At 47.2% G+C, this 25788-nt stretch overlaps 1 protein-coding gene across 2 annotated transcripts; it reads right to left on the bottom strand.

The window, feature by feature from the left end:
- Positions 1-1588: 1588 nt before the first annotated feature.
- DMBX1 (diencephalon/mesencephalon homeobox 1) lies at positions 1589-20858 on the bottom strand. 2 transcript variants are annotated; one of them, XM_088536302.1, is made up of 5 exons: positions 20810-20858; positions 8116-8281; positions 3989-4167; positions 2459-2813; positions 1589-1989 (listed from the first exon to the last, which is right to left on the bottom strand). In XM_088536302.1, the coding sequence occupies exons 2-5, from the start codon at positions 8267-8269 to the stop codon at positions 1589-1591; spliced, it is 1089 nt and encodes a 362-aa protein (XP_088392428.1). In that variant the 5' UTR covers positions 8270-8281; positions 20810-20858. The 2 variants fall into 2 exon arrangements, with proteins under 2 accessions (XP_088392428.1, XP_010221337.2); XM_010223035.2 differs by lacking the exon at positions 20810-20858 and having other exon boundaries at positions 3989-4184; positions 8118-8269.
- Between the last annotated feature and the right edge of the window lie 4930 nt (positions 20859-25788).

The raw sequence follows: 25788 nt of genomic DNA on the forward strand, positions 1-25788 counted from the left end.
TCTACACATTAAAATCAGTCCTGGAGCAGATTATCATCTGCAGTGAATTAGCACCGCTCTGTTGAGTGGGCTAGTGGCAGACCCGGTTGACATCCTTGGAATACAAACCTGCACCTGCCACGGTTTGGGTTTTTGGTCCTAGGCAACGTCAGTGATTAGATCTGGATTGCATTCCTCCCTGATACTCAAGATAACAGCAGCGGCTTCAATGGCTTTATTTGATTTGGCAAAAAAAGAAAAAAAAAAGTCATTTGGGTTTGCAGAAATACTGCTTCTCAAAAAGGAATAAAATAATAATAAAAACTAGGTTGGTTGTTGAAATGAAGGGTCATTCCAATGGAACAAGACCAGAACTATTAACCTAGCTCATTTTGAAGTTGGTGAATTTGGGTTACTTGATAAATCCTGTGTTTTTTGGCAAGTTCATCTATTCTTCCTCATCTCCAGAGAATATAAAGCCCCTGCACATCACCTGCTTTGCCTCCAGAATTTCAGCATTTTTCAGTTGTTATATTTTCACTTGATAACCAGTTTCTGAAGCTGTAGGGCTTGAGGGTAAAAATGGTGAGAGCATTTTTCTAAACACAGCTTGCATTAATCACGGTTTTGTCAAAGAACTTTCTAATATGTAATATATGAACACGACAGGAGTTCATACAAAGTTTTTATTGCCCTTTACTGTCAAAGTTGGACCAAGAAGCTCTCCAGAAGGAAAACCCCATGATTTGTAAATAAAAGAGTTTACACTTTGCTGGGGATCAAGGAGGAAATAGATCAAAAATAGTCCTGTAAATTTGGCTTTCATTCTTCTCCACATAGCCAGGAGCATTTGGCCAATGTCTCATCCTCCATCTTTGAACAAGTGCTTTGAAAAAAATAAATGAAAAATGCTTGCCCTATAGGAAGTGCTCAAACTAGAATTTTACCTTTGCATATTTCCCAGCCATTGCAAAATTGGCTTTAGCAGAGAAGAGAGAAGTGGAGCAGTGACATGCGCCATCCTTTCATCTCAGACACCTTTAGGACTTTGACACAAGAAGAGCTGCAAGCTGTGGTGGGGATGATGGCCGACTGGTAACTTTGAGACTAGCTACTCAAACTGAGAAAGAAGAAAGAATAAAAGCAAAAGAGGTCACAGGTCTGTAACACTGACAGTAACACATGGGTGACGGATGCTTTCAACATTACCAGCTATATACAGGATAAAGCAGGGCTCTTTCTTTTCCCAAAGAAAGTGACAATAGCAAAAATGTGTATATAACACATTGGCACCTTGCCAGGGGGCGGAAAAAAGAGACCTTTTTCTGAATCTCACAATCTTAAATGACAGCAGTCCAGAGGATAGTTCATCTCTCTAAATATACATCTTCTCCCCCTTCCTCATTCAATACGTAGTGAAGACCAGGCTGGTAGACCACAATGGGTCTGATGCAATTGTGGTGCTAAAGAGACCTTTATAAATGCAAAGTTTGCCCTGCATGGGAGCACCTTTCCTCAGGAAGAGATGAGGGTGGGGGGTTCAAGGCATGATACATCTAGTGCCAACCCTGGTACGTCTTCTTGTGGCCAATGGCAACGTGTCTTGCAGTCAGTTGGGTAGGGTGTCGAGCCCAAGGGAAGCTGCGTGCTGCTTTGCCCGGAGCCTGAGGTTCTCGATACTCGTCGTTTTACTGTTCAGGCTTGGAAGGGAGCTGGAGGCCTGCAGGATGGGTGAGGACCAGACCTGCTGAGCGTGGGACAGTGATTGGTAGTAAGACTGACAGTGCAGAGAGCTCAGTGGCGCCATGTTGACGTTCATGCCCAAGTAGGGCATGGCAGAGGGTGTCCCCATTTCGAAGGAGGAGTAATGGACCAAGTTGTTGGTGGCTGCCATGTGCTGGCGAAATTGCTCCTGCAGGCGGAAGAGGCTCAAGGGCGAGGAGGAGTAGGAGTGGGTCTGAGCCAGGCCATTGCTGGATGAAGGCGTCACCGTTGCGCTGATAGGAGACTCTGCAGCAGGAGACAGAGGGGATAGGGGTTATTTCTACAAGCTAGATGCCAGCACTGATCTTCACCCAGATAGGGTTCACACAACATCAAGGTTTGCTCCTAAAAAAAATGTATTGGGAATGTCCCATGAGAGAGGGATTGTGTTAGCTCAGGACGGCTAATGCCTGCCTGTGGGTCAGGCTTAACACACTGGTTCCTAGAAATGGGTTTGTCCTTTTTCTCAGCAGCTTTCCAGCTGCTACCAGACACTGTTCCCCTACCAAGTTCTAATCTGAGCAGAACATTTTTTCCTTCTCTGTTACAACAGAAATCAGACCTTCCACAGGTTCCCTTTAGTCCTGACAGCAGGGACACAAGTTTCGGAAGTCCACGTGCAAGATGCCTTGTTCTAAGAGGTTAAGGACTATACCAACCACTGGCATCTACCTTAGAAATACAACCAACGTTCCATGAACACACTGCCCCTTACCTGCTTTTGGGCTTGCTCTCTTGCAGTTCAAAGCCTTACTGTCCGCACCAGGGCTCTTGTCTGCTTTTACTTCTTCCGAGGTGCTCTTGAACTCCTCCTCTCTGTCTGCCTGGTCCTCGGGCGCTGACTCGCTGGCCGACTGCTCTGACAGGGTGAGGTTGAGGTCCGTGCTTACCTCGCTCGGGAGGCTCTGGGCCTTTTCGGCCTCGGGGGCGGTGGTCTGTGTCTCCAACATGGATGCCTCCATCTTGCCCTCACTGTGGCTCCCTTCACAGTCCTTCTGCTTCTGCAGCTGCTCCTTCTGCAGGCTGCGTTGCTTCTTACGGAATTTGGCCCTCCGGTTCTTGAACCAAACCTTCAGTGTCGCAGATAGCAAGGGGAGAAAACAGGTGGAAATCCTCCTTAATTCCCAACTCACCATCATTCAGCCTGGGAGCCTCAAGGGAACTCCAGTAAATTGGGTACTGCAAACCCACGGTACCCGAATGTCAGTTTAGTTGGTTGGAACTTAGAACTCTACCTTCTTTCAGTGCTCTTACAAATAGTACAATAAATACACTTTTTAAAAAAAGTCTACCTTTATATTGGATCTTTAAGGCAAAAGCTTTCTTTTTCTCCTAAACTGGTCAGATGATCAAGGTGGCTTATAGCTGAATCTGAGGATATTACACTGGCTGACAGTACAGTGCTCTACCAGGTTCTGAAAACACTAATTTATCAGCGTTCCAGAACTAGAGAGGAAAATGCCAAAATAAGTCATAACAGGTATAAGCTCATATGTCGAAATGGGATCTAGGGTATGGGGGAGAATCCATATTTTTTAACCAAACTCTGCAGACATGGATTGGAAGAAACATCTTTTCAATCCATGATTGTGCTGGCTGGTTAGGTAGATCAAGAGACAAAAATTCTGAAGGTCAAAAATATCTTGATATCTGTTTAAAAGAATTGAAGTATGTTTTTTTTTTTCCTAGAGCCACCACTTATCCACCTTGCATTGAAGAACTTGATGCTTAGTCTTTAAAAACCATGACAACGTAAGAACCTCCCTACCAGCAGGTTGCAAAGCACGCTGCATTAGCTGAAGCTAAAAAAAAAAAAAAAAAGAACTTTAGCCTGAAATGTTACAAGTACTGGTAATGATGGAAGAGAGCAGCTGCATTTACTTGCATTTCTGCTCTTCTGAGAAAGCCAGAAAATCACCATAAGTATATAAATAAGTATAAACTTCTGTTGAAGTTTCTAAAACCTCCCCCCTAGAAATGTAAAAGGACAAATGAAAAGCAGCGTACAGTTCAGACAACCCTAAATTTAAAAAATATGCTCGTGGATACAAAATTTCTATAGCAGATTTGTCACTTGGGTTGAATGGTTTTGGGATTTTTTTTTGTCCTCTTTGACAATTTCATCTGCCCAAAAATCTTTGGCCACACTGTAAGCATCTTGAAAGACCTGCAGAGTTAGTCAACCCTCTAGGAACCCCAAAGGACCTCTTAAAATGTCCCCCACTAACAACCAAAGAATTGGTACCTGTACTCTGGCTTCAGGTAGATTTGTGCACATAGCCAGGCGCTCTCTCATCACCACATCTGGATAGTGAGTCTTCTGGAAGGTCTTCTCCAATGCCTCCAGCTGTTGGGCTGTGAAGGCTGTGCGACTTCGCCTTTGTTTGCGATGCTGGGATCCATAACGTGCCTCCAAAATGATGTCTTGAAATGTACAGCCGTTGGAAGACAAGAAGAGTGGCCAATTTAATTATTGGAATTTGTATGTGGAAGTTGAATAAAAAGCTTGCTAACAATGCCTGGTGAACCTACACAGCAAGTGTTTGCATGGGCTTTAGATCTAAAAATATCTTCTGCATGTGCTTTGCTGGTAACTCAGGTGTTTGAGAAGATAAAAGCTCTGATTAGGAGAGGTCTGGAGTTGAAACCTCTTTCAATGACAGCTGTGGGAACTTTCGAGACTCCTGTGCTAAGTTTGGTTGAAATGAACCAAACAGAAGTGATGGGGAACGACCTATAGATGCACAGATCCCATCATGACATAAGCGTCATTCGTAGGGAACACAATTAAAAACAAAGTAAGGAGAATTCCTGTCATAAACAGGAGAGGGTCCCAACATTATGGTCATGTTCTCCTTGAAGCCAAGGGCAGAGCTCCAGTAGGCTTCAACACTGCAACGAGACTCAGTGCTGTCCATTGGGAAGAGCCCATGTAGCCCAAACCCAGCTGCCTTGTGCCTGATGTGTCGGTTAGAGCCACAGTAGAAGACCTGCATCTTCCCAGAAAACAGACTGAACTGCCCCTATTTTAATGTCTTGTTATGTCGCTTATTGTACTGTTCAAGGCATGATATTGGAGAGTTGTTCTGGGCTCCAGTTCAGGAAAGCACTTAAGCTCATGTGCTTATGTCTGTTTAGCTTGAAAGCACGTGCTTTACTGTGGACAGACACTCTCCAGCATCTGGGTTGGAAAAGCCAGCCAGGAACTGAACCCAGCCCTGCTGATTGCAAGTCCAGAGCTCATGCAATGCATCCTTCATAGTAGAGGAGCTACTCAGAAGGTCTGACATTGCAAACCGTGCTTGCAAAATTGAGAGCAGAGAAGAAATTCAGGCTGGGGAAAATCTGAGTCTCACTTAGGGACTTAGGCTTATTATTTTAGGGCTTATTATTTTACCACAGGCGTTGCAATTTCACAACAGCTAGTTGGAGTGGAAAGATCTCCTTGAATCAATGAAAATAAGTTATTTTTAAATGAATTACAAAAAAACAGTGTCTTTATTATGCAAGCTGGAACATGTTATGCTACAATGTTGGAATGAAATACCCAGTTTGGCGAGAGGTTTGCTCTCAAAGATGAAATGCAAAAAGAGCTCTAGCAGTGTCTGGTATCATTTTTAATTTAGTTAAGACTATGACTCTAAGCAGAAAAGAGGGATAAGCACATTAGAAAACAACCTAATAGGGGGAAAAGTCAGCATTATCAATGCACAGAGCCAGATGAAAGCTCTTGTTGCTGTTTGTTTGTGAGTTTGTCACGAGTATCATGGCTTGAAAGTAAACAATAAAACAAAACCTGCTGTCAGGCCAGGCCCAGAACCGCACAGCCAGGTTCCAAATATGTTCACTAATGAGCGTAGCAAATCAGCTTTGCACTACTCAAGCATTCCTCTCCCAAACTTCCAGCTGTTTCATTCTAGGTCAGCATTTGCAGTGCCTTTCTGGGCAGCTGCCAAAGTAGTGTGGTTTTGGCGATCTGGAGAAGACGTGATCGGGCTAAAGGTCTTTGGCCAAATACAATACAGCGTTGGCTGCATACAAGAGACTTTTGTATTCAAGGTATCGCAGCCCCTGGGGGAATTAAAACACTAGTAATAGCTGCTGCCACTTTCAGAGGCAAAGACAGCATCGGCTGTGCATTCAGAAATAACACACAAGACAGCCAGCCTAGAAGAAGGAATGTTCCAGGACAAGAAATAGAAGCTACCCTGAAATGTTTTACAAAGCTAACATTTGTGTTTCTGATGTAAGAAATCAGAAGAAAGGACATTGGTTTAACATCCTACCTGCAGGCTGGAATATGCCTGAATTTCTAGAGTAGAGGTTAGACCCACCAGCTCCCCAGAGGCAGCAGCTCATGCATTAAGTTTGGCTACTCCAACGAAAGCTAAACAACAATTATTTTAATGCTTTAACTATGTTTCCAGGCTTTGTGCAAGAAGGAGAATATAAATTGCAGGTGAGGCATTGCAGTTAAATTCAGAAACCTCTGTTTTCTGACTTAAGGTCATTTGCTTTTGTGCTGTTTTATTCTGACTGTCCCCGGAAGGCAAATGAGATCTATCACCCTGCACTAAAGATATTCAGAGGTAACAATGTGAAGTAACTGCAAAGGAACTGGCTTGTAGGTATGTAATGCCTACCCCGCCAAAGATAAGCAGATCACAGGGGGACAGTGGGATTTAATTTGGTGACACTCTCATAGGTAGGTTATTAATTTTAAAGATAAGAGGTCAGAACACCAATTGAATTCCTTGATAGAGAACATGAAAATAGCTCTTTTACTCCTTTTTTGTTCAGTTCTCTTTTCTTTTTTTTTCCCTAGTTAGGGTCAAAGATGTTAAGTCCTCCATGTTCTAGAGTAAAAGATGCAAATGACCAAAAAAATCTTTTAGAAGATCCTTGTGTCTAGGGAAGAGCCACCCAAGGGCCAAAGTCTGCAAGGCACACTGCAGTTCTTGGGAACATCCACTCCCATTCAATCACCCATGAGCTGAAAATGTGAGGGAAGGGCAGGATAGATGACCAAGACAAAGAATTTGCCTACCCATCATCACTCTGCAGGCCAGTGACAGAGCCAGAATTAGAGTTCAAGCCTCCTTGATCCCATTTGGATTTTCTTTTGTCAAGGATAGATTCCCCAGGGCTGTCTACAGACCCCAGGGATCTCACAAGCCATAAGGAGTGACCTGAGGGATCATATAGATAAGGTCACTACTAACATTTCCTTCATAAGCTCAATAAGGAGACATGTCTGGAAAGAAGATTTGAGAGTCAACAGTAGTCTGTTTATCCTAAGAGGCTGAGAACCTTGCACCTTGCTTTTATGGTATACCCACCTTTAAGGACGGGCGTGAGACTCTTGTGTCCTTGCTTTGACCTAAGCCAACATCTCTTAAATTTAGCCCTCTAAAGCTGTGTGTGTGGATGACTCTTTCTAAGTGCTCTAGGCTGGAAGGAATCATTTCAAAGTTTTTTTTTTTTTTTTTTTTTTTTTTTCTCTTAAATAGCAGAAATCTAGGAAACTAACTTAAAGCAATGATTAATTTTTAAACAATCTAAGGAAGAGGAGTCTATTCTTGGGAGGGCTCTAGAATCACATCTACAGTACGGTAGAGTCTCACCTCTATCAAGGTGAGACCCGAGAGAAGATCCAAATGAAAAAGATATTTTTACAAGAGAAAAGTGTACTTGGTGGGATAAGATATGGAAAGTAACTTCAAGAAGGGACGACACGGAAACAGCAGGAATCTGCCTGCAGCCTAGGGTGCTAAAAGACAGTTTTTAGGCAAGATCTGGGCCCTCGGTGGGGAAGTCCAAATGACTGCATGCTCATGTTCATTAGTCTGTTATTTACTAACAGCAAAGTCAGTCTTTCTGGCATCTGTTCTTCACCTGCTAAAAGAGATGTGGGTGTCTTTTAACCCTATAATTTTAATTCCATGCAATGGCATCGTGTTCCGCCTTGCGCCCAGGCTCTCCAGGTACCATTCCAGAGCCAAGAGCATTTGCCAGTTTGCATCCAATACTGGAGGGCATCTGTTGCCTGCACAGTGTGGCCTATATGCCTAATATATAACCAAGTATAGACCAAGATTTTCACCAAGTGTTTGTAACCAAGCAGTGAGCAGGTGAAATGCTGCCATTGCTAGAGATGTAATCAACACCTCCAGGATTTAAATATGCTCTGCCTTCCCTCCTGTCCTGCCCAGGGCTCGGGGGCTCTCCAGTCAGCCTTGTCCTTATCCCATCACACCAGTTTGCTAAGTCACTCACCAACCTGCTTAAAATTCCCTGCTGAGGGAGAGTTTAGCTCATGGAAGCAGCAAGCACCTTGCCCAGGGAACTGCAAAAGCCATAAGTTGTTCTTACCAGCCAGTCTCTCTGCCAAGGTGAGCGCGTGCACCGAGGGGCGGTAGTCGGGCGCGTGCTGGGCCTGCTGAGCTGCCTGCTGATGGAGGTTGTACATGGCGCTCAGGGAATTCATGGCATGAAGGGAGTAGCCATTCACTCCATAGTGCTGCATGGCGACATAGACCTGGAAAAGAAGAGCCGGCAGGAGAGCGCTTAGCTACATGCTGTTCCTGTGTCCTTGTGTCCTCACAGAGTCTCAGAGATGCCAACCTGAAACATAAACTGAGGCACTCAAGGGTCGCCTCCAGCCTCCTGACCCTGGCAGGCTCTAGACTAGGATTCAGACTAGTTCCCCCAGACCTAAAGCGCCAGTGACACCCATCTGGCTTCCCAGCTGAGAGTCCAACATCTGACTCTCTGCTAGAAATAATACACTGAACAACACAGGATTCTCAGGAGGGTTAAGTACTCGCCAGAATCACTACGAATGAACTGATCAAACTTTAACGCAGAGCCAGGTCGCATATTGTCCTTGCCATTGCCTGCAGTGGGCTGTTTCACAATCCTGTTGCCATAATGTCAAAGAATCTGTCTTATCTGAACACACTCATGTGTAACTCATTTCTATTCATTCTTCTTAAGGTTCTTTTTAACAAAACACAAATGGTAGTCAAAAGAAAAAAGCAAAAAAAAAAGCAAAAAAAAATACATGTGGTGTAAAGAAAAATAAATCTGTAACATAACAGGGCCAAAAATGTTATTGCTAAAGGGGGAATTATAGTTTGCAATAAATACTGGAGTCTTGTAGCTCAATAGCAAGGAAATTATTTGAAAAAAAACTAATGGCTTTTTTTCTACTGTTGGCTCAGTATGAAACTTCAAGATGTTTTTCCTTATAGACCATCTCTAATATTGAGCCTCATATTGGTCTCGAAAGCTGAAAGATGCTCCATTCATCCATGTTACAAATGACAGAGGGCCTCAAGGATGTTCTTTCCCTGCTTCATCAGACACCAGGCAAGATGTGAAATATTGTTCAGAAGGCAAGATGTGAAACATTTACCACAAAGAAAACTCCCAAAGTATCATTCCTACCAGCAAGTCATCGGACAGAGAGTCAATGCAATGAATGACCATTCAGAGACGGAAGAGATCCAGATGCGCTAACGTAAGGAAAGCAGGCGGGTTGTCTAGGCAGCCTCTTAGAAAGTAGTTTTCATCATTTTGATCACCTATGCTTAGTCTCATTCCCATTTCCCCAGATCCCCTGCACTCTGCCATCACTTCATCTCCATGCCGATGGTGCTCATAGAGAACAACAGGTTCAGTTATGGTTACACCAGGGGGATCTGATACAGACCCTAATACCACCTTCATTTGCATTGGGCTTCCCTATCCATCTGCTCTAAATTCACTTTTTCACAATTAACTTAGGCTCCAAAAAAGCTTGGTTGCTCCCCTACGCCCACCTCCCACCTTGTTCTGCACAGGCTCCAGGCACATTTCTGTGGCACATGGAAAATATCACCAGTGATACCCTTTCCCAAGCAAAAACAAACAAAGAAAACAAGCTAAAAGCAAAAAGCTCTCCTCTAGTTTGAGCTAGAAATTGTTAGAAAGACAATTATTATATGAATTCATGAGTTATTGAAAAATGCATCTAAGTGGGGCAGGGTACTTGAGATATATTCTATACTGTTTCTGGGAAACCCAGGGGTTGGAGGTATTGAAATTCGATTTTTTTTTAAATATATATATATATCCAAGCCCTTAATTTTTATTTCACTTTCAAAATACCTTATTTCAAAATTTACTACATTAATTTTTAAAAAGTAAAGACAGACATTCCCAAACTAAAATAATCTGTTCAATCTTCATCTACACCGTATCTACACCATATTATGGTTTTATTCTTTCTAATGGAGAAGAAAGTACAAGCCCACATTAGTTTTGAATTGAGCCACGGGGATAGGGGGTATTTTTGGTATGGATGCTGTCCTAAAAACCGAGAATAGGCCTGCTCTAATACAATTTAAGGAAGATTTGCCGCTCTGGCCAGGAGCTGGGAAAGCAGCAGATGGAAGGAGGTACATGCAGAGGCTAGGGGGGGACTGAGTTATCCTGTTCCTGTGCATGGGATGAAAACCTGTCTAGGACACAGAACCTATTAGCTGCCCTGGGCTGCTGCCAGATCTCAATCCTTAATAGACGCTGAAGAATCCACACCGGGCTCAACCTTGCCAGGAGATACGTAGGAGGCCAAGTGGCTTTGGCAGAAATGCCCGTGGGTTTTCTAATGCCTTTGCATGTTGCTGTTTGTGTACCAGAGGGGCACATTGGGCAAACAAGGGGCAGAGGAGGGGAATTCCCCTGGCATACGCAGTCCTCAGAGGACACTGCCGATGGTTTGGGGTCAGGAGACCAGGAAGCCCATTCCTCAGCAAGATCTCCATTTATTTAGCTGTTAAAAGATGCTTTTAGAGGCTTTTTTTTTTTAATGTGTGCATTCACACAAACTCTCCTGGCACTAATAAATATAATTATAATAAATATAATAATAATAAATAATAAGGGAACTTACAAAACAGTGACAGACACATGAAGGAAGCCAATATACCTCACGGTTTTGGTGATAACTGCTTGGCATGCTGCAGGGCAGGCAACAAACAGAACTCCCCGATCACTTGTGCAATAAATACATTATCTTAAATTCAGTGTAAAAAAAAGTCAGGAGAAAAAAAAGAGATATCTTGCACTTACTGAGCAAGCCCGTTCAACCCAATAGGCCAAGTTAACTGAGACTGCAAACAATTCCTATTTAACTGTCAGCTCTGAGCACTCTCCAGCCTCAATAAATTAAATATTTAAAAGACATCATGCAGCATTTTTTTTTAATGGAGAAAGCCATTCATCAAGCCACTGCTGTGTTTCACAAGCTGTCGAATAGTGCTTACACTGGTTAAAATAATCTTTATATTTCATTAAGCAACCAAATAAGCTGATCCCTCCCCACTGGCTGTATAGATGGTTTTAATTTTCAAAAGCTGCAAATGCATCTTTTATGTCTCTGCTGGCTGCAGGGCCTAAGGAAGGAGAGCAGCCGGGAGGAGGAGGAGGAAGAGGGCAAAGTTTGAGCTGCTGCTTTGCAGGAAGTCTTGAGTGGGCAGTGATGCAACTGGCAGGACAGCGCAGGGCCAATTGGGAAGGAAAAGGGATGTTTCATTCCATTTTTCCATGTCTCCAGTAGCACTGGAGTGATGCAAGTCACTTAATAATGTAGGATACAAGGGGATACTGGGTGCTGGACTTCAGGGCAGCATCATCAGCCCCAAGGGCTGATGCCAGCTGGCCTGGGCTTCCCAGCTTGTATAAACGGCTCTAAGTTTCCCTATTTAATTAGTATCTAATTATACACCCAGGAGCACCATCCTGTCTTGAGAGAGAAAAGTAAAGAGGAAATAGCTGCTGGCTTCCTCACTGGATGAAAACTTCCTAGGAGCTGGTGTCCCTATATGCATTTGAAAAAGGTATGAGAACAACAAAACCTCTTTAAAAACAATGATTAGGGAAGTATTCTGGAAAGTACCTTGAAACTAAACTTTAGTATTTTCCCCCTCTACTGAGGAAGAAAGAAAAAGAAATAGAGATTTATTTACTGCACCTAAGAATATGAGATCGGGTCTCTCACTGCTCTCTTCATTTCATTCCCCATCAAAACGTCACCAGTCTGTATCTGGCTTCACCTGCCATGCACACGAGACGTGTAACAGAACACAGAAGTGACAAAGCCTATTAGGGGAGAAACGTCTCGATTCCTGCAGCCTGTGAATGTCCCTCGCGCTGGCCACGGAGCGCTGTGGAGCGGGCGAGCTCGTCCCGCGGCCAGGACAGAGCCGCAGCCGCTCCTGGTGCACAGCACAAGCAGTTTTAAACCGTGATTTTGCTCAAGTGGGTTATTCTGGAGGAAACCATTTTTCTTCCCAAAGAGACTGTCTAGATGAGGCTTCTTCAGTATTTCTGACCAATTTACTGAGGAAGAAGTAGGAAATGCTTAGGATTTGAGAGTTTTCTGCTCACAAAAACTCTGTAGGGCACCATGAGTTTGGGGTTGGGGATAGAGCTGAAAGCTTTGTAGGGACTTTGGACCATTTTCTCTTTTTCCTTCAGTTGGCTCCTTTAAACAGGGAGTCATCCCAAACTCAAAAAAAGAAAAAAAAAAAAAAAAAGAGAGACTAAATTCTCTGGCATATAAAGATGTTCAGATATCATCATGCAGAATGGAATAATAAAACCTATGAGATTAGGCTTAAAAAGACAACTAATTTTTCTTGGAGGAGTCAAGAAGGGGATACCAGCACTTGCTAGAGACTGTTCGAAATCAGCAGGATGTTGCTTCATCATTTCCTTAGTGCCTTTCAGAAACTAGGGAGGCTTGTGGGGGAAAAGGGGCATGTATGAGATCTTCATAATGCAGAAAATAAGCTTTAGTGAAATCTTGTCTGGATTTGGATAACTTATTGGCAGAAAGGAAATTCAGCATCATAGGTAACATGAAGGAATCTCTTGCAAAAATTATTTTCTGATGAAAATAAATTGCCCAGAGGTGCCTTTTAATGTTGGAAGAGCCCTGCATGGCTTCGAGCCCACACCCTGAAGCCAAACACTGTGTGCGGAATGGGAGCAGCAGCAGACAAAAATTGCAGAAGAAATGTCTGATGATCACCCGTGACCTGCACCTTGCTCCCTGCAGCATATAGCTGGTGGAGACGCCAGAAAAATAGGAGCAGCCCAGTCACATAAAAAGCAAAGTTGCAGCGTGCCGGGCTGCAGGGCACAAACCGCTGCTCCCGTTTCCCTGCACAGAGCTCAGGTAATTGTTCATTATTAACTGGGAATAGCAGACACTGCTTTGTGTCCTCCGTATTACTACTGGCAGTAAACATCCTCAAAAATAAAATCAACAAAATACAAAAACAACAAAATATCCTCCCAGTCCTGGAGCCGCTCGGCTTGATGTTTTCATGCTTCGAATCCCTATTCAGACACTTTAAATCAGCAAGATAAATAACAAATCTCTGCCCTGCTGATCAGACAGTCCAGAAGAGACTCAGTCTATCCACCGACATAAGTTTTATATATATTTGGTGCTAAATGAATTACATACCTAGGGGCTTCTGAATAAATGAACCTTGCAAGAGGTTTTCTTCAATCTTTTCTTTTTAGTAGCCCTAAATCTTTAAGATATAAAAGGTTCTAAAATCATGTAAGATAATAACTAGCATGTCATAAATCAGTTTTGTTCCTCACGTGAGATTGTTTCCTTAGTCATTCAGCAATCTCACTTTTGTCGTGGCTGAAATATAAATAACTTGAAATACTGCAACACACCGTATTTTCTCATTCAAACACCAAAGTCTCAGAGCAACACATATCATAAAAGCAGAGTTGGAAAGGATTTTTCTTATGACTGGAATAAAAGAACTGAGAACAGCTCTAAAAAATCAAGATTCATCATTTCTACTCTACCTGCAATAGTTTTATTTCTGTGTAAATCCCTGGATCTAAATACAGTTAATTACCTGAGGCAGAGAGAGATCAAAACTAGATCTAGTCAGAGTCAATCTCAACTCACCGAAAGCAAAAATGGGCTTGTCACACAAATTTTTGCAGGGACTTGCAGGGGCTCTTGCAGGGATTGGTGTTCAGCTACCGCTGCTGCCCTTATTAATACTGCTCTATTCCTCTCCAGCAACAGGCAGGCAAAACCTTTCTCTAGCCCTTAAAACGAGGATGCCAATTTTCTTAAGAACACAGACAGCATCCGAAACCTGGAAATACTTCCATTTAGGGAGAGTGGCACAGTTTGGGGGTGGACTTTGTCAAATATTTGCTTCTGTCGGAGCTCTCATGCGGGAGAGAACCGCAGCTCTGTGTATTAGTACCACTCATTCATGCTGGAAGTGTGAGAGGATCCAAATGGTTTCATAAGGTTTAGAGAAGAAACCTTGGAGCGTCCTGCTGCAATGGGGAAATTTTATTAGTCAGTTCTGCAAACTCGAGCACCAGGTTACAAGCAGACAAGGCAACGAGCCCTGGCTAATGGAGGTAACTAAAAATCACAGCAACTGATGAGTTAAGCTTTTGTGAAATCCTCCTTCCCCCCGTCCAAGCCCCAGAAAACAGAGCCAAGTGACTGCAGAAGCTCCCATTTAAATAATTTCTAGTGCTTCTGGCTGCAGTGTGGTCTCTAAAGATCCAGCGTGAAATCAAGACACCCTTGAAGCATCTGACTTGGGCACAATTTTTAAGGCTTGGAGATCATGATTTGCAGCACAGAGCTGATGGGGACTGCTGAGCATCACCGCGGCACTAAGTCTTTCGCAGCCCTTCAGAGTACGTTGGTCATAATTTACACCCTGCAAATCTTGCGGATCGGGTCGGTGTAAACGCAGCTCCCGCTTCCCCTTTGGGGTTGTGCTCAGCCCTCAGGACCAGCTCTTGCAGTTGAGACCAAAGCAGAAACCTCCTAAAAATGAACATCCCTTTGGCTCCAGGTCCTGCTCTGCTTCCAGTTTGGGCAAAGGCAGAGAGAGAAGGAGCTTGATGCAGATCTTGTGATTCCTGTGAGAGGGCAGCTTGGCCAGCCCGGCCGCAGGATGCTCGCGCTGCGCTCCCCTTGCTCGCTGATGCTGAAGGCAGCAGCCTGCCCAATCTCACCATGACTCCAGCCCCGGGTTAGGGCCTTGGAGTAACCTTTAAGGCTATTCAACCAAACTACCGAATTCACAAACAGCTTAGAATGTTTAACTTGGCTGCTTGCATGCAAAAAAAAGAAAAAAGGATGAAAAAAAGATATAGACCGTCTCCCTCACGCCTTCCAAAACAAGCATGTTTCTGACTTAGCTGTATTTAGATGTGGTTTGCCTGGGTCAGCCCCTTCAGTAAAAGGGGCTCTGCCTGAGAAGCAGCGTTTCTCTTGCCTTGGTGCTGGCAGGGGGATTCTCCAGTGCTGGAGCGGAGGGATCTGGCTCTGCCCTTGCCGACAGCCCCGCGCCAGCTTTGCCTGCAGCCGCCCTGCCACGCAGTCACATCGCCCTGAGAAAGGAAGCAAAACCCCAGAGGTTTCCACCCTTAACACGATTGCCTCAAATTGCCAGGAATCTATGGTTGTGTGCCAAAATAAGGAGGCTGTGGGGAGAATCAGTGCATGCAGAACTCCCCAGTGGAGAAGGTTTGTGGAGGCAACTGGGGTTGTTCCCAGCTCCTCTCCTGCTGCTCAGGAGCTGCTGCCACCACTCCAGGCATGGGGCTGGTAAAGGCCATGTGCTCAGTGGTGCCAGCCCAGACAGGATCCCGGGAGGATGGGAGCAGCACCAGCGCATGCCCCTCTGCCTCCCTTGGGCAGGGGAGAGGGGTAACTTGGACAGAGGAGGGGGTGACTTCTTCCCCCACTACCATTATTCACCCATCAAGTCAGCACAACAAGTGATGGGCACCAGCCCGAGTGGTTAAATACAACCTAGGAGGGGAGAAGAGCATCCTTGGGAGATGCGGTGGTTACCCACTGTCATTGCTGCCTGCCCTGCTTGGCATGGAACAACTTTCCCCATTGCTCTTCACTTGCCCGGATGAAATGCGGCAAAACCACAGCACTGCCTGCAATTTCTTGAACTGGGTATCACACAGAGCTGAGGAACAAGCTAAATTTTGAAGACGATGAGACGGAGAAGATGAGATCCCCGGCCTGTGATGTTTCTGCAGTGACAACCGCACGCTGGGTCTGCCCCTGCAGATGGTGTTTGCAGCACTCTGAAAACTACAGTCACAACACGCGTGGGGACGGCTGCTTCTGCTCAGGCTACAGTCAGTCAGGATGACAGGCAAGGGTCACCTTAGCAAAAAAAGGAAATACCAAAAACAAACAAACAAACATATACTTGGAAAAGATCTCTTCAGCAGGCTGTACACTGGGATGCTTAATACTTTAAAGGAACAAGCATCTGCCTTGCAAAATTTTGAATTGTCTTCTTTCGCAGCAGACAAAGCTCGTTTGCTTGTTTTCCTCACATCACTGCAAAAGTCAGTTTTGCCTAGTGGCTTGTACAGGCAGAGGAGGGTGAAAAAAAAGAAAGAAGGAGCTACGCACAAACAGGGCCACAAAGTAGAGTTCTTACAGAAACCAGCAGCTGCGGAGAGCCGGGGCGTTCGTGATGCTTCCCGGCCGTGTTTGGACACACGCACGGGATTCCCGGCAGCTCCCAGGCCAGGAGCGCGTCGCGGCGGGTGGCAGGTGCCCTGCGCTGCAGGGCTGCACTGCAGCGTGGCCCAGCCTGCGGGCGCTGCAGCGGTGCCCGTCCCGGCGCGGGAGCTGCGCCCCGGAGCGCTGCTGCTCGCTGCCCGCTCACGCTGCGGCCCCGCACCGCGTCCCTGCGGCTCCCGCGTGCGCATCCCCGCTGGCTCCCCTTTGCCGCAGCGGGATGGAGAAGTTCCCAAGCACCCCTCCCATTGCTTTCAGTGCTGTCATCTAGACAGTTTAAAGTTGCACTTTGTGAAGTCAGTGTTTGATCTGGCCACGCGGAGCCCGCAGTTCCTCCCAAAAACACCACGCGAGCAGCTACCAGGAAGAAATCCCGTTCACACAGCAGCCCACCCACAGCTCCTGGCTGCGGCCACTCTGAGAGTCAATGGCCTCAGGCATCCCCTGTGCCCTGATCCTGCTCCTGGCATCCCAGCTTTGCTCCCATCCCACTCCCGGAGCCTCTGCCCTTCCCCGCAGCTGCGGCTGCACCAGACTAACTTGAGAGATCACGAAGGGCACAATCCAAACCCTGCCAAAGCCAACAACCAGAACAAGGAATTTCAGTATCTTTAGAATAGGCTGGAAGGAAAAAGACACAGGGTTTTGACTAACCTTGAAACATCACAAATTCATTCCTAGATGTTCTGCAGCATTTAAGAACAGAATAATCCCCTCTCTATAAACAGCACATTCTGGTGGACATTCCCCCAAAGTGGGTTGTTCTTGTCAGTAGCTATGTAGAGACTGGAATATTTTGGCTTATTTGAATCCTTGTTGCTCTGCAATTTGCCCTAGGATTCCCCTCCTGCCTCCCAAAAAGAGAAGAAAACAAAACAAAACCAAAAAAATCCAAGCAGCTCTAAATGTCTCTGTTCTGACTCGAGCAGCAGAAGTCAGCACTGAGGCTTTTAAAAGGGTCCAAACCAAACGGGTAGTTGTCAGTGCTGCAGCAGAAATGTTTCCAGCCCAAAGAGCTGAATTTCGGTAGCCGCAAGGTGATCCCTGGGGGCATGATGCAGCCGCATCTTTGGGAACAGCTTCTGGCCAAGGGCTTGCCTGTGGCTTGAGCAGCAAAGCCAGCAGTAGCCACGTCGGAAGAGATTGGCCCCGTTACCTTTTCTGCGGCTCCGTTGTTTTGTAGGGCTGGTCGCGAGGGTGGCGGAGAGGAGGGAAATCTGTTTTCCTTGGATTCATTTCTATCAGATTCCTCTCTTGCTCAATTATTTTTTGATATGGATAAATGCCATTTTGAGGATATATGGGAACAAAACCCACTGCAATCCCTCCCTCTATGACCGTATCGCACAAAACGTCCCTGGCCAGCCTGCCCTTACCTTGGGCTGGAGGAGAAGGGTCTCCAGGCCAGTTTCTGCCTCTTTGCCACAGGCAGGATGCCCAGGGGAAGCAGCCTCTGCACCAGCGCTGCCAAACAGAGCTGCACCCCCCGAGACAGAAACCAGAGCCCCGTGCAGCCCCCCAGCCTGTGCAAGTGCCCGGGGGAATGTCCCGTTTGCACATCAAGACCTGTTCAAATTAATGTGGAAAGATGGAATCCCTCTCTCGCTTGCTCTGATAGTACAATTTTGGATGTATTTTTTTATATATATATTGAGTACATTAGGGTAATTTAATACAATCTCTCATCTGTCATGGGGTATCTTAGAGAGCTGAAGCCACTCTCACCCGTTCAGGGATTTTCTGCCCTTACAATTCTGAGTTATTTAAATACCCAAATGGAAAAACTGAACTTAGAAACATGATCTGAAAGCCAAAGGGGAGTGATACAGTTCTCTCCTCCTGGGGTAAATTGGGTCAGTTGGGACGTGCATGGGCTTACTCATTGGTGTAAAACAAAAAATGGAAGGAGGAAGGAAAAAACAGAGAGCTAAAGCGCCAATTCTGAGATCCAGGTGTTGAGAGAGAAACATACACTTGGTGCAGGACTGAAGCCCCAGCACCCCCAGGGAATTGGGGTCCTACTCTGCCTGCCTTAGCTTCCAAGCCCTGGAAAGCCGGGAAGGGGAAGCCAAGGGCTGATCAAAACCTTGGTGGAGGCAACAGCAGGACATGACGGGGCCCAGCTCATCCCAGCTCCCATGGCCCCTTCCCCTGGGACCCCCGCAGTCCTGGGCACGGCGCCGGTCCCCGTGTAGCAGCTCAGAGCCCGTTTCTTCCCTCCTCTGCTTTGTGCTCCTGGCAGGGGAGGGACGAAAAACCCCCCTCCAGCCCTGCCTTCGGGGAAGCGGGAGGCTACTTCAGACAAAACTGTTATCCATTAACATCCAATTATCACTTGGTCCAAGCCATTAATTATAAATCAGCCTCCTAATTGGGATAATTAGCTCTCTGCTACTTAATGTAGTATGACTGATGCGTTTGGAAAGAAGGTAATCACTCCATTTGTTTAGCGTTAGGAGAACAAATCCAACTCTCACGGTTTAATTTCAGCCTTAGCCTCCCCCCTTCTTCCTCCCCAAACAGCATGAAAAGCTCTTTCCAGCCCCAGTAATTGTTTGGGAATCACGGTGCTGACGGACACACGGCAGCCCCCGGGCCTGGGCGGGCAGGGCCGGGCGGGAGCTTCGCCCCGACACTTCGCCCGTGTCCGTCACCCCGGGTGGGGGGATTGGGGAAAAGGGGCTTAATCTGAGGAAAAAGGGGCTGAGCTCAGGCGACCCACAGGTGCTCCGGGCCGTGGGTCTCCGCGCCCTTCCGCGTCCCCGGCGGTCGCAAGGGGCTGCCGGCAAAAGCTGCATAGAGGAACGGGGAAACTTCCCTGCTTCCTTTCTAATTGCTCTTCCCATTTCTCGTCTTTCTCTTATTTTTTTTCCTCTCTTTTTTCCCCCCTTTCTCCTCCTTCCCCTTCTTGCCCCCACTTCCCCGGGATGTCTCATTAATGCCGGCTGCTCGTCGAGCCGCCGATGGCTGCGGGACATGATTAGATATTTATTACTGTCATTTACATGGAAAACTTGAGCTAACCAAGTGGAACTGGAGGGGGGCCGCCGGAGGGGACGGATGGAGTTGGGAGGTGGAGGGGGGAGGAAATTTCTTTTTTTCCCGGCTCTGAAAACCGAGCCAGGGCCCGGGACGCAGTCAGAGGGCGGGCGGCTGCAGCGGAGGGAGAAATGGGGGGAGCCACCGGGAGGTGCGCCCGGGGGACGGGTATTTCGAGGGGACCCCCCTCTGTCCCAGGCCGCGTTTGCTCCTCGCACTGCCCGCAATTCGTTGAGTTTCGGCGCGCCTCGTACGGCATTTAGTGCGCGGCCCTTGCCGGGAAAATGGGCCCGACGGCCCAATCCTGCAGCGGGGCCCGGCGGTGCCCGCAGCTCCCCGGGCCCGGGCCGTCCCCAGCCCTCCAGCCCCGCCGCTCTCCCTGCGCCCATCGGGGCGCGCGCGGCTCTGGGCGGCTCCGGCGTCAGCGCATCCACGCAGCAGATTCGGCCACGAGCGGCCAAATTCTTCCTCCCGCCCTCCTAAAAATACAAAGCCACCACGTCGAGTGTCCCGAGCGTTCAGTGCGGGGGAGAAACTTCCCGGAGCGCCTTGCTCGAGCAAGGGGAATCTGCGTTCCCCCAGCGCCCGTCCCAGCCTTTCTCCCAGGACATCCCTCCTCGGGGTGGGGGCACCTTTCCTCGCCCCTGCAAGGGGACCTTGTCCCCGCTGTCCCCCGCAGCGTGCACAGAGGGGGCTCATGCCCTTTCCCGCATCGCGGCTGCAGCCTCCCCCTGCCCTCGCCTCGCTGTGAGCGCATGGCCCGAGGGGCGGCTCTGGCGGAGATGTATGAGACGTATGAGATCTCTCGCGGTGAAAATATTCACGCGGCTCCCCATTTGCTTGGCCGCTAATGGAGGGGGAAATGGGTTTCGACTGCGAAGCCCTTAATTCATCACGCAGCCTGACAGTGCGGGCCGGGGCTTGGGAGCATCTTGCCGTGATTGCGGGGAGGGGACCCGACTCCCTTGCCACTGCGTTCCCGACCGGCCCAGAACGCGGTGCCGTCGGATTTCCCCCAACAAAAAAAGTGTTTCCTGGCGCTGCCTCAGCCTGGCCCTCCCGCACAAAACTTTCCCGCGACCCCAAAGCTCCCAGGGCCGCCCCCGCAGGTCATTAGTAGCCCGATGCGCGATAGGGGCGCAAGTTGCGCATCCCTTCCGCAGTCCGGTAGGTACGGCTGTGACTTTTTTCTTCTTCCTTTTTTCCTTGGGAGAAAGTGGACAATATTCCAAAATAAAGTTCAAAAGGGCTCGGGAGGGGATGCAAAGCAGTTGCCAGGACTTGCGCGACACCGCGCCGGGCTACCCCGCCTCCGCGCATCCTCTGCGCATCCCCCGTTCCCCCCCGCCCAGCCTTGCAGACAAGCCAAACTTGCCTTAATTCCCCGCCACGAAGACGGAACCGGGAGTGTCCTACCTGGGGCAGCCTCTCCGCCCGCCGTGGGAGCCGGTCCGCGGACACGCGTGGCAGCGGGAGCGGCCGCTGCGGCCCGGCCTCGCCCCCCGCGCGCCTCACTCCGCGCGCCCGCGCTGCCTCCGCGCTGCCTCCGCGCCCGGCGCAGCTGCCATCTACCGGGAGGCAGCATTGAAGAAGGATTTTTAAAAGGAGCTTCCGAGCGACCCGGGAGCTTCCCAGCGAGATTTTCAATGGTCCTCCACCCTGTCAATCAACGCGGGGCTGCTGATACATCGCAACCCCCCCTCTCCCCCCGCAACGCTCCTTACCAGTCGTTTACTCCAAGGCGAGGTGTAAACGGCTAATTAAATCCCCGGGAGTGGCCGGGATGCCGGTGGAGGGAGGAGGGCTCGCCCCGGCTTGGGGGGGGTGATGGGGTCCCTAGGACACGGCGGAGGGAAACTGTGCCCCCCTCCCACCCCCCCGCCTGAGCACCACGACGAGCACGCCCTGAAGTTTTCTACTCACCCGATAGCTCCGTGTTAGGGGGAATATATATGTATATTTTCTTTTTTTCTTTCTTTTTTTTTTCTTCGTGTCAACTACAGACCCACTCCCATCCTGCGCCTCGGTTCCCCCACTCCTGTCCCCCGTTGCCCCCTCCCCGGCCGCTCTTTAACAGGGACGGGGCAGGCAGGTAAATTCCCTGCTGGCTGCGGAGGATGGACAGACGGTCGGAGGAGCCGGGGGCGGCGTCCGCGCTGCTGCGAGGGCGAGGAAGGGAAGGGGAAAAAGGGGGAGAGAAAGCAGACGAGAAGGGGAGATTTCAAAACAGAAGAAACACCCATGTAATGTCCCTCTCCCCACAGTTTTTTTTCATAAATTTGTTTCATGATTTTTTTTCGTGATGTAAAAATAAGAAAACTCCCCCCCCCCCATTTCTTCCTTTTTTTCTTTTTTTTTTCTTTTTTTTCCGCGGGATTTTCGCAGGTACCTTCCCGAGCAGCGCTCGGGCTGGTTATCTGGCAGAGCTAACTAACTGGAGCGCCGGTTGTATTTGCTTTTCAGCTTTGCCATGCCTTCGCAGCAGAAAGAGCAGTTTAAAGCCTTTAGAGAGATTGCTAATAGATGCCAGCTCCTTGCCTTTAGATTCTCTCCCAGCCCAGAAGGATTTAGGATGGGATTGGGACACAAGACGCCATTTCAGGCTCCAAAACACCCTGTTTTAAAATGACTGCGGGTAAGAGGATTAAAACAATAATACCCTTCTCTTCTTGAAGGTTTTTTTTTTCTCTCTCCCTCCTATAGAAAAGATTTCTTCTCCCAGAGCAAAACCGTTTAGACAGGAATTAAGGGAACAAGAAAGAATAAGAGGGAGAGAGAGGACCTTTTAATTTGAGCTTGATATTTTATACAAATTCTGTCAAAAATAAAAAAGGAAAAAAAAAAGGAGGGAGGGAGTCGGTCTGGCTCAAGACACCAGAAGTCTTCAAGTGCCTATTTCTTGTTTTTATTTTTTATTGCATTTTTCCGAACGAGTAAGGAAACCAAGCAATTGTCCCACGAAAAAAGAGCGGTGGCGACTCTGTTTAAATTTCTTTCAATCCATTCCAATCCTCGCTCCATAAAAATCCTACTTGCTCCCCACGAAGATAGGGAGCCCCTCTGCAGCCCTCGCCCCTCACAGTGTGTGTCTCCCCGCTCCTATAATTAGTAACTACCGATTTATTTATTTATTTATTTATTTTCCTGCCGTGAAACCGATTGGGCAAAACTCGGCGCTTTTCCTGCAGTTTTTCTTCCTTCCCTTCTCCGTTCCCTACAACGAGTTGAGCAGCGGCGAGGAGAGCGGGAGGGAGAAAAGGAGAGGGCAGATGATGTTTCCCAACATTGAATAACCCGCCGGGCCCCCAGCCCCCCGTCTCGGACCTGTAGCTCGCAGGACCCGGGGCGAAAAAAACGTAAAAATAGAACAAGTCTCGGGCAAAACTTTGCGGGCTCCCCGGCTGGATTTAGCGGGGCAGGGCCCCCGCAGTGAGGGTGCCGAGGGGGTCTGTGCCCGCCGGGGGAGGGCAGCGCCTCTCGGCTACTTTTGCTGAACTGTCGCGGCCACCAAATGCCACCCCCTGCGACGCGGCAGCACCGGCGTCTCGCCTTGCTGCCCGCTGGGCTGCGAAGCCGGAGATTTTGTGACTGCTTCGATGCAAACCCCTTAGTTTTAATTCCCCCCACCCTCGGTGAGTTAAGAAGAGTTTCTTTCTGTCTTTAGGAAAACTCTCCGAGCTCTCCGGCGGCTGCACTTCGGCTCTTCAACCAGCCCTTGTAGATAAATGACTGTTCAATGCAGCGCGACTTCGCAGAAACGCGCAAATCGCGCACTTAGCTCGGAGAAGCAACCCTAGGTTGCCCCTTCCGCGGATTTACTACATTCCCACCCCCGCCCTAACGTATCGATGCGGTCAAAATACGAGGGAACCGGTACGAGGTGCGCGGAAGCCGCCCCCGTTTCTTCCCTACAACGCGGGGGGAGGACGCGGGCTGCAGGGAAGGGGGCGGCCGGGGAAGGGGCGCTTTGCCCGGGGAGCATCGGCCCCCTCGGCCCCAGCCGCCCCGTGTGCCCCAACCGGGGGCTGCCGCCGAGTCCAGCGCCAAGCCCCGGGTTTGCTAGGCAAGATTTCCACCCCGCGAATAAAATAAAATAATATATATTATATATATATATATATATATAAACGGGGACTGAGGGCAAAGGGAGTCAGAAATCGGGCTCTTTTTTTTTTTGAAAGTTTTGCTTTGCTAGAAAAAAAAAGATACATGCAGAAATCTTCACTCGAGCTCGCGTGGGGAGAATCGGCAGTTTGTTCATTTCTGAAGTAAATAAGGGCATTTTACATTCCCCTCATATCAACGATAATATTTTGGCTAACCGATTAGGTCCATATATGTACAAAAACAAACAAAAACCAAAAGCTTTTAAAGGGCATTTCTTGTGTCTTTCCTAAATGAGAGCAAAACTTGAGGTTTCTCCCTAGCTTAGTGAGGCACTAAGCATCCGCACCTGAACAACGGGAAGAGCGGCTCATACTTTTCATTTGGAAAAAAAAAATCAATTAGACGATCAGGACATCACATTGCAGAAAACCTGTGCTTTCTTCATTTTATTTAGAAATACATCTTGGAGTCTTCCTATAGCAGGTATTTTTTAAGCCTCCCCTTTATATATGTAAGTATGTGTTGTAATGGAAAATAATTGTACAGTTTATTTTGCACAAAAACTGTGGCTGCTTCCTTGCAAACAACTCAAATAAAAGCCCAGCTGGTTATGATTTAAACAGTTAATGCATTAACTCCCTCTCACTCTGCCTTGTTTTTGTGGATTTGCTCCCACCTCATGTCAGGACAGTAACCCGGGCTGGAGATGCAGACATTGAATTTTAGGTTGAATGACGAGAATTTAAACCTCCAGCTCTGAAAGATGGACAAGGAAACTGCTAACATTGACAAACTTCCTTACCCCTGGATCTACGGCAAATACAGTGCAAGATGATTTATCCTTGCCTCAAATTATTAAGGCTACACGGTCTTAAAATAGCTACTTAACCAAATCAAGGCCACTTTGCTTTGTTGTGTTTTGTTTTTTTTTGGTATGGGGCATCTTTGGGGGGTTTGAAATGTTCCAGACATTGTCCAGTACTTTGTCCCCGACGCCAACCGCATTCGTGTGAGACCGAAAGGGGATTAACTTGTGAACTTTTAAAAATCAGAACTTAAATGAGAGGCAAATCTAGGCCACAGCTCATTGTGGGAACCGTTTCTTAAGCAATTAAAGCGAGAAGAAATTCCTCGCAGCCTTTTTCCTTAAAGCAGCTTTCTGAAGGATTTAAGGAGGACTAGTGTCCGGTCCATCAAGAAAGATTTAAACTGCACAGTGATATAGAAAATCTCCACTTGCTCTTATTTAAAGGGGCACTATCACCATTTCCATAAGACCCTTGACATTGTTTCTTTAATCTTGTTTATAAACTTAAACAGATTTAAAAAGTTTTTTTTCTCTCCCCTGCCTCTTTTTTTTTTCTTTTTTTCTTCCCTCTATGAATTCATTGAAAATATATTTGATGCAGTATTTGAAAAGAGACCCAAACAGGCTCACTTTTAAGGATTTTCTGTTACTAAAAACTCTCAAGCCACAGCTTGCTACATTTCTCCTTTTGCTCTTGGAGGTTTGGAGGAAAGTGAGATTAGTAGAAGAGGAATTTATATTTTTTTCCTCCAGGGTTGACTATGCCATAAGTTCCTTTCTCTCCAAATTAGGAGCACACAAAGCACCCTTTCCCCCCACATCAACTCAAACTCTCATACAACATTTGTGCTTTAGGACATTTTCCCTTTGCTGAGAACAGAATTATGTCTTAAGAAGCCTCACACAATGTCAGATCTTTTGCCTTTACTCTCTCCCTTCCCTTTCCTTTCCTTTCCTTGCCCCACTATTCGTGCACTGTGTCCTTCTTTAATCCCTAATGCACCCAGGCTGGTGCGACTGGCTCCTGCCCGTGCTCAGAGGTCAGCCAGAATTTATCTCATTTTTTTTTCCAAATCTGAACTATTTTGCAAGGTTTTCTGCACAGCATAAAACAAACCCCACTAATGTTATTCCAGCAAAACTGGTTGTTCCCCCTTAATTCTTAAAAAAAAAAAAGGAAAGGAAAAAAAAAGTCAACACCTTGGAGTCACCAAAGCTTTTGGTGCTTATAGCTAATTAATAGCCCTAATGATATTTTTCCAAGTCCATGAATACATTATGCTTGCAATCCAAAAAGGCACTAGCCCCATTCAAGGGTACTTCAACATCTGCTCATTTAAGGGCAATTAATCATTTTGATATATGGTTTAAAATTGACTGCTTCCAAGGGACTTTTTTTTTTTTTTTTTTGACAAGAATAACAAAGCAATTTGCCAGGAGCCATCTTCTGGACATGTTATTAGCAGAGCCTTCATCTTAA

The sequence above is a fragment of the Tinamus guttatus genome, unplaced genomic scaffold (assembly GCF_059628265.1).
Source record: "Tinamus guttatus ecotype Peru unplaced genomic scaffold, ASM5962826v1 Tinamus_guttatus_pri_ptg000044l, whole genome shotgun sequence".
NCBI classification, from domain to species: Eukaryota; Metazoa; Chordata; class Aves; order Tinamiformes; family Tinamidae; genus Tinamus; species Tinamus guttatus.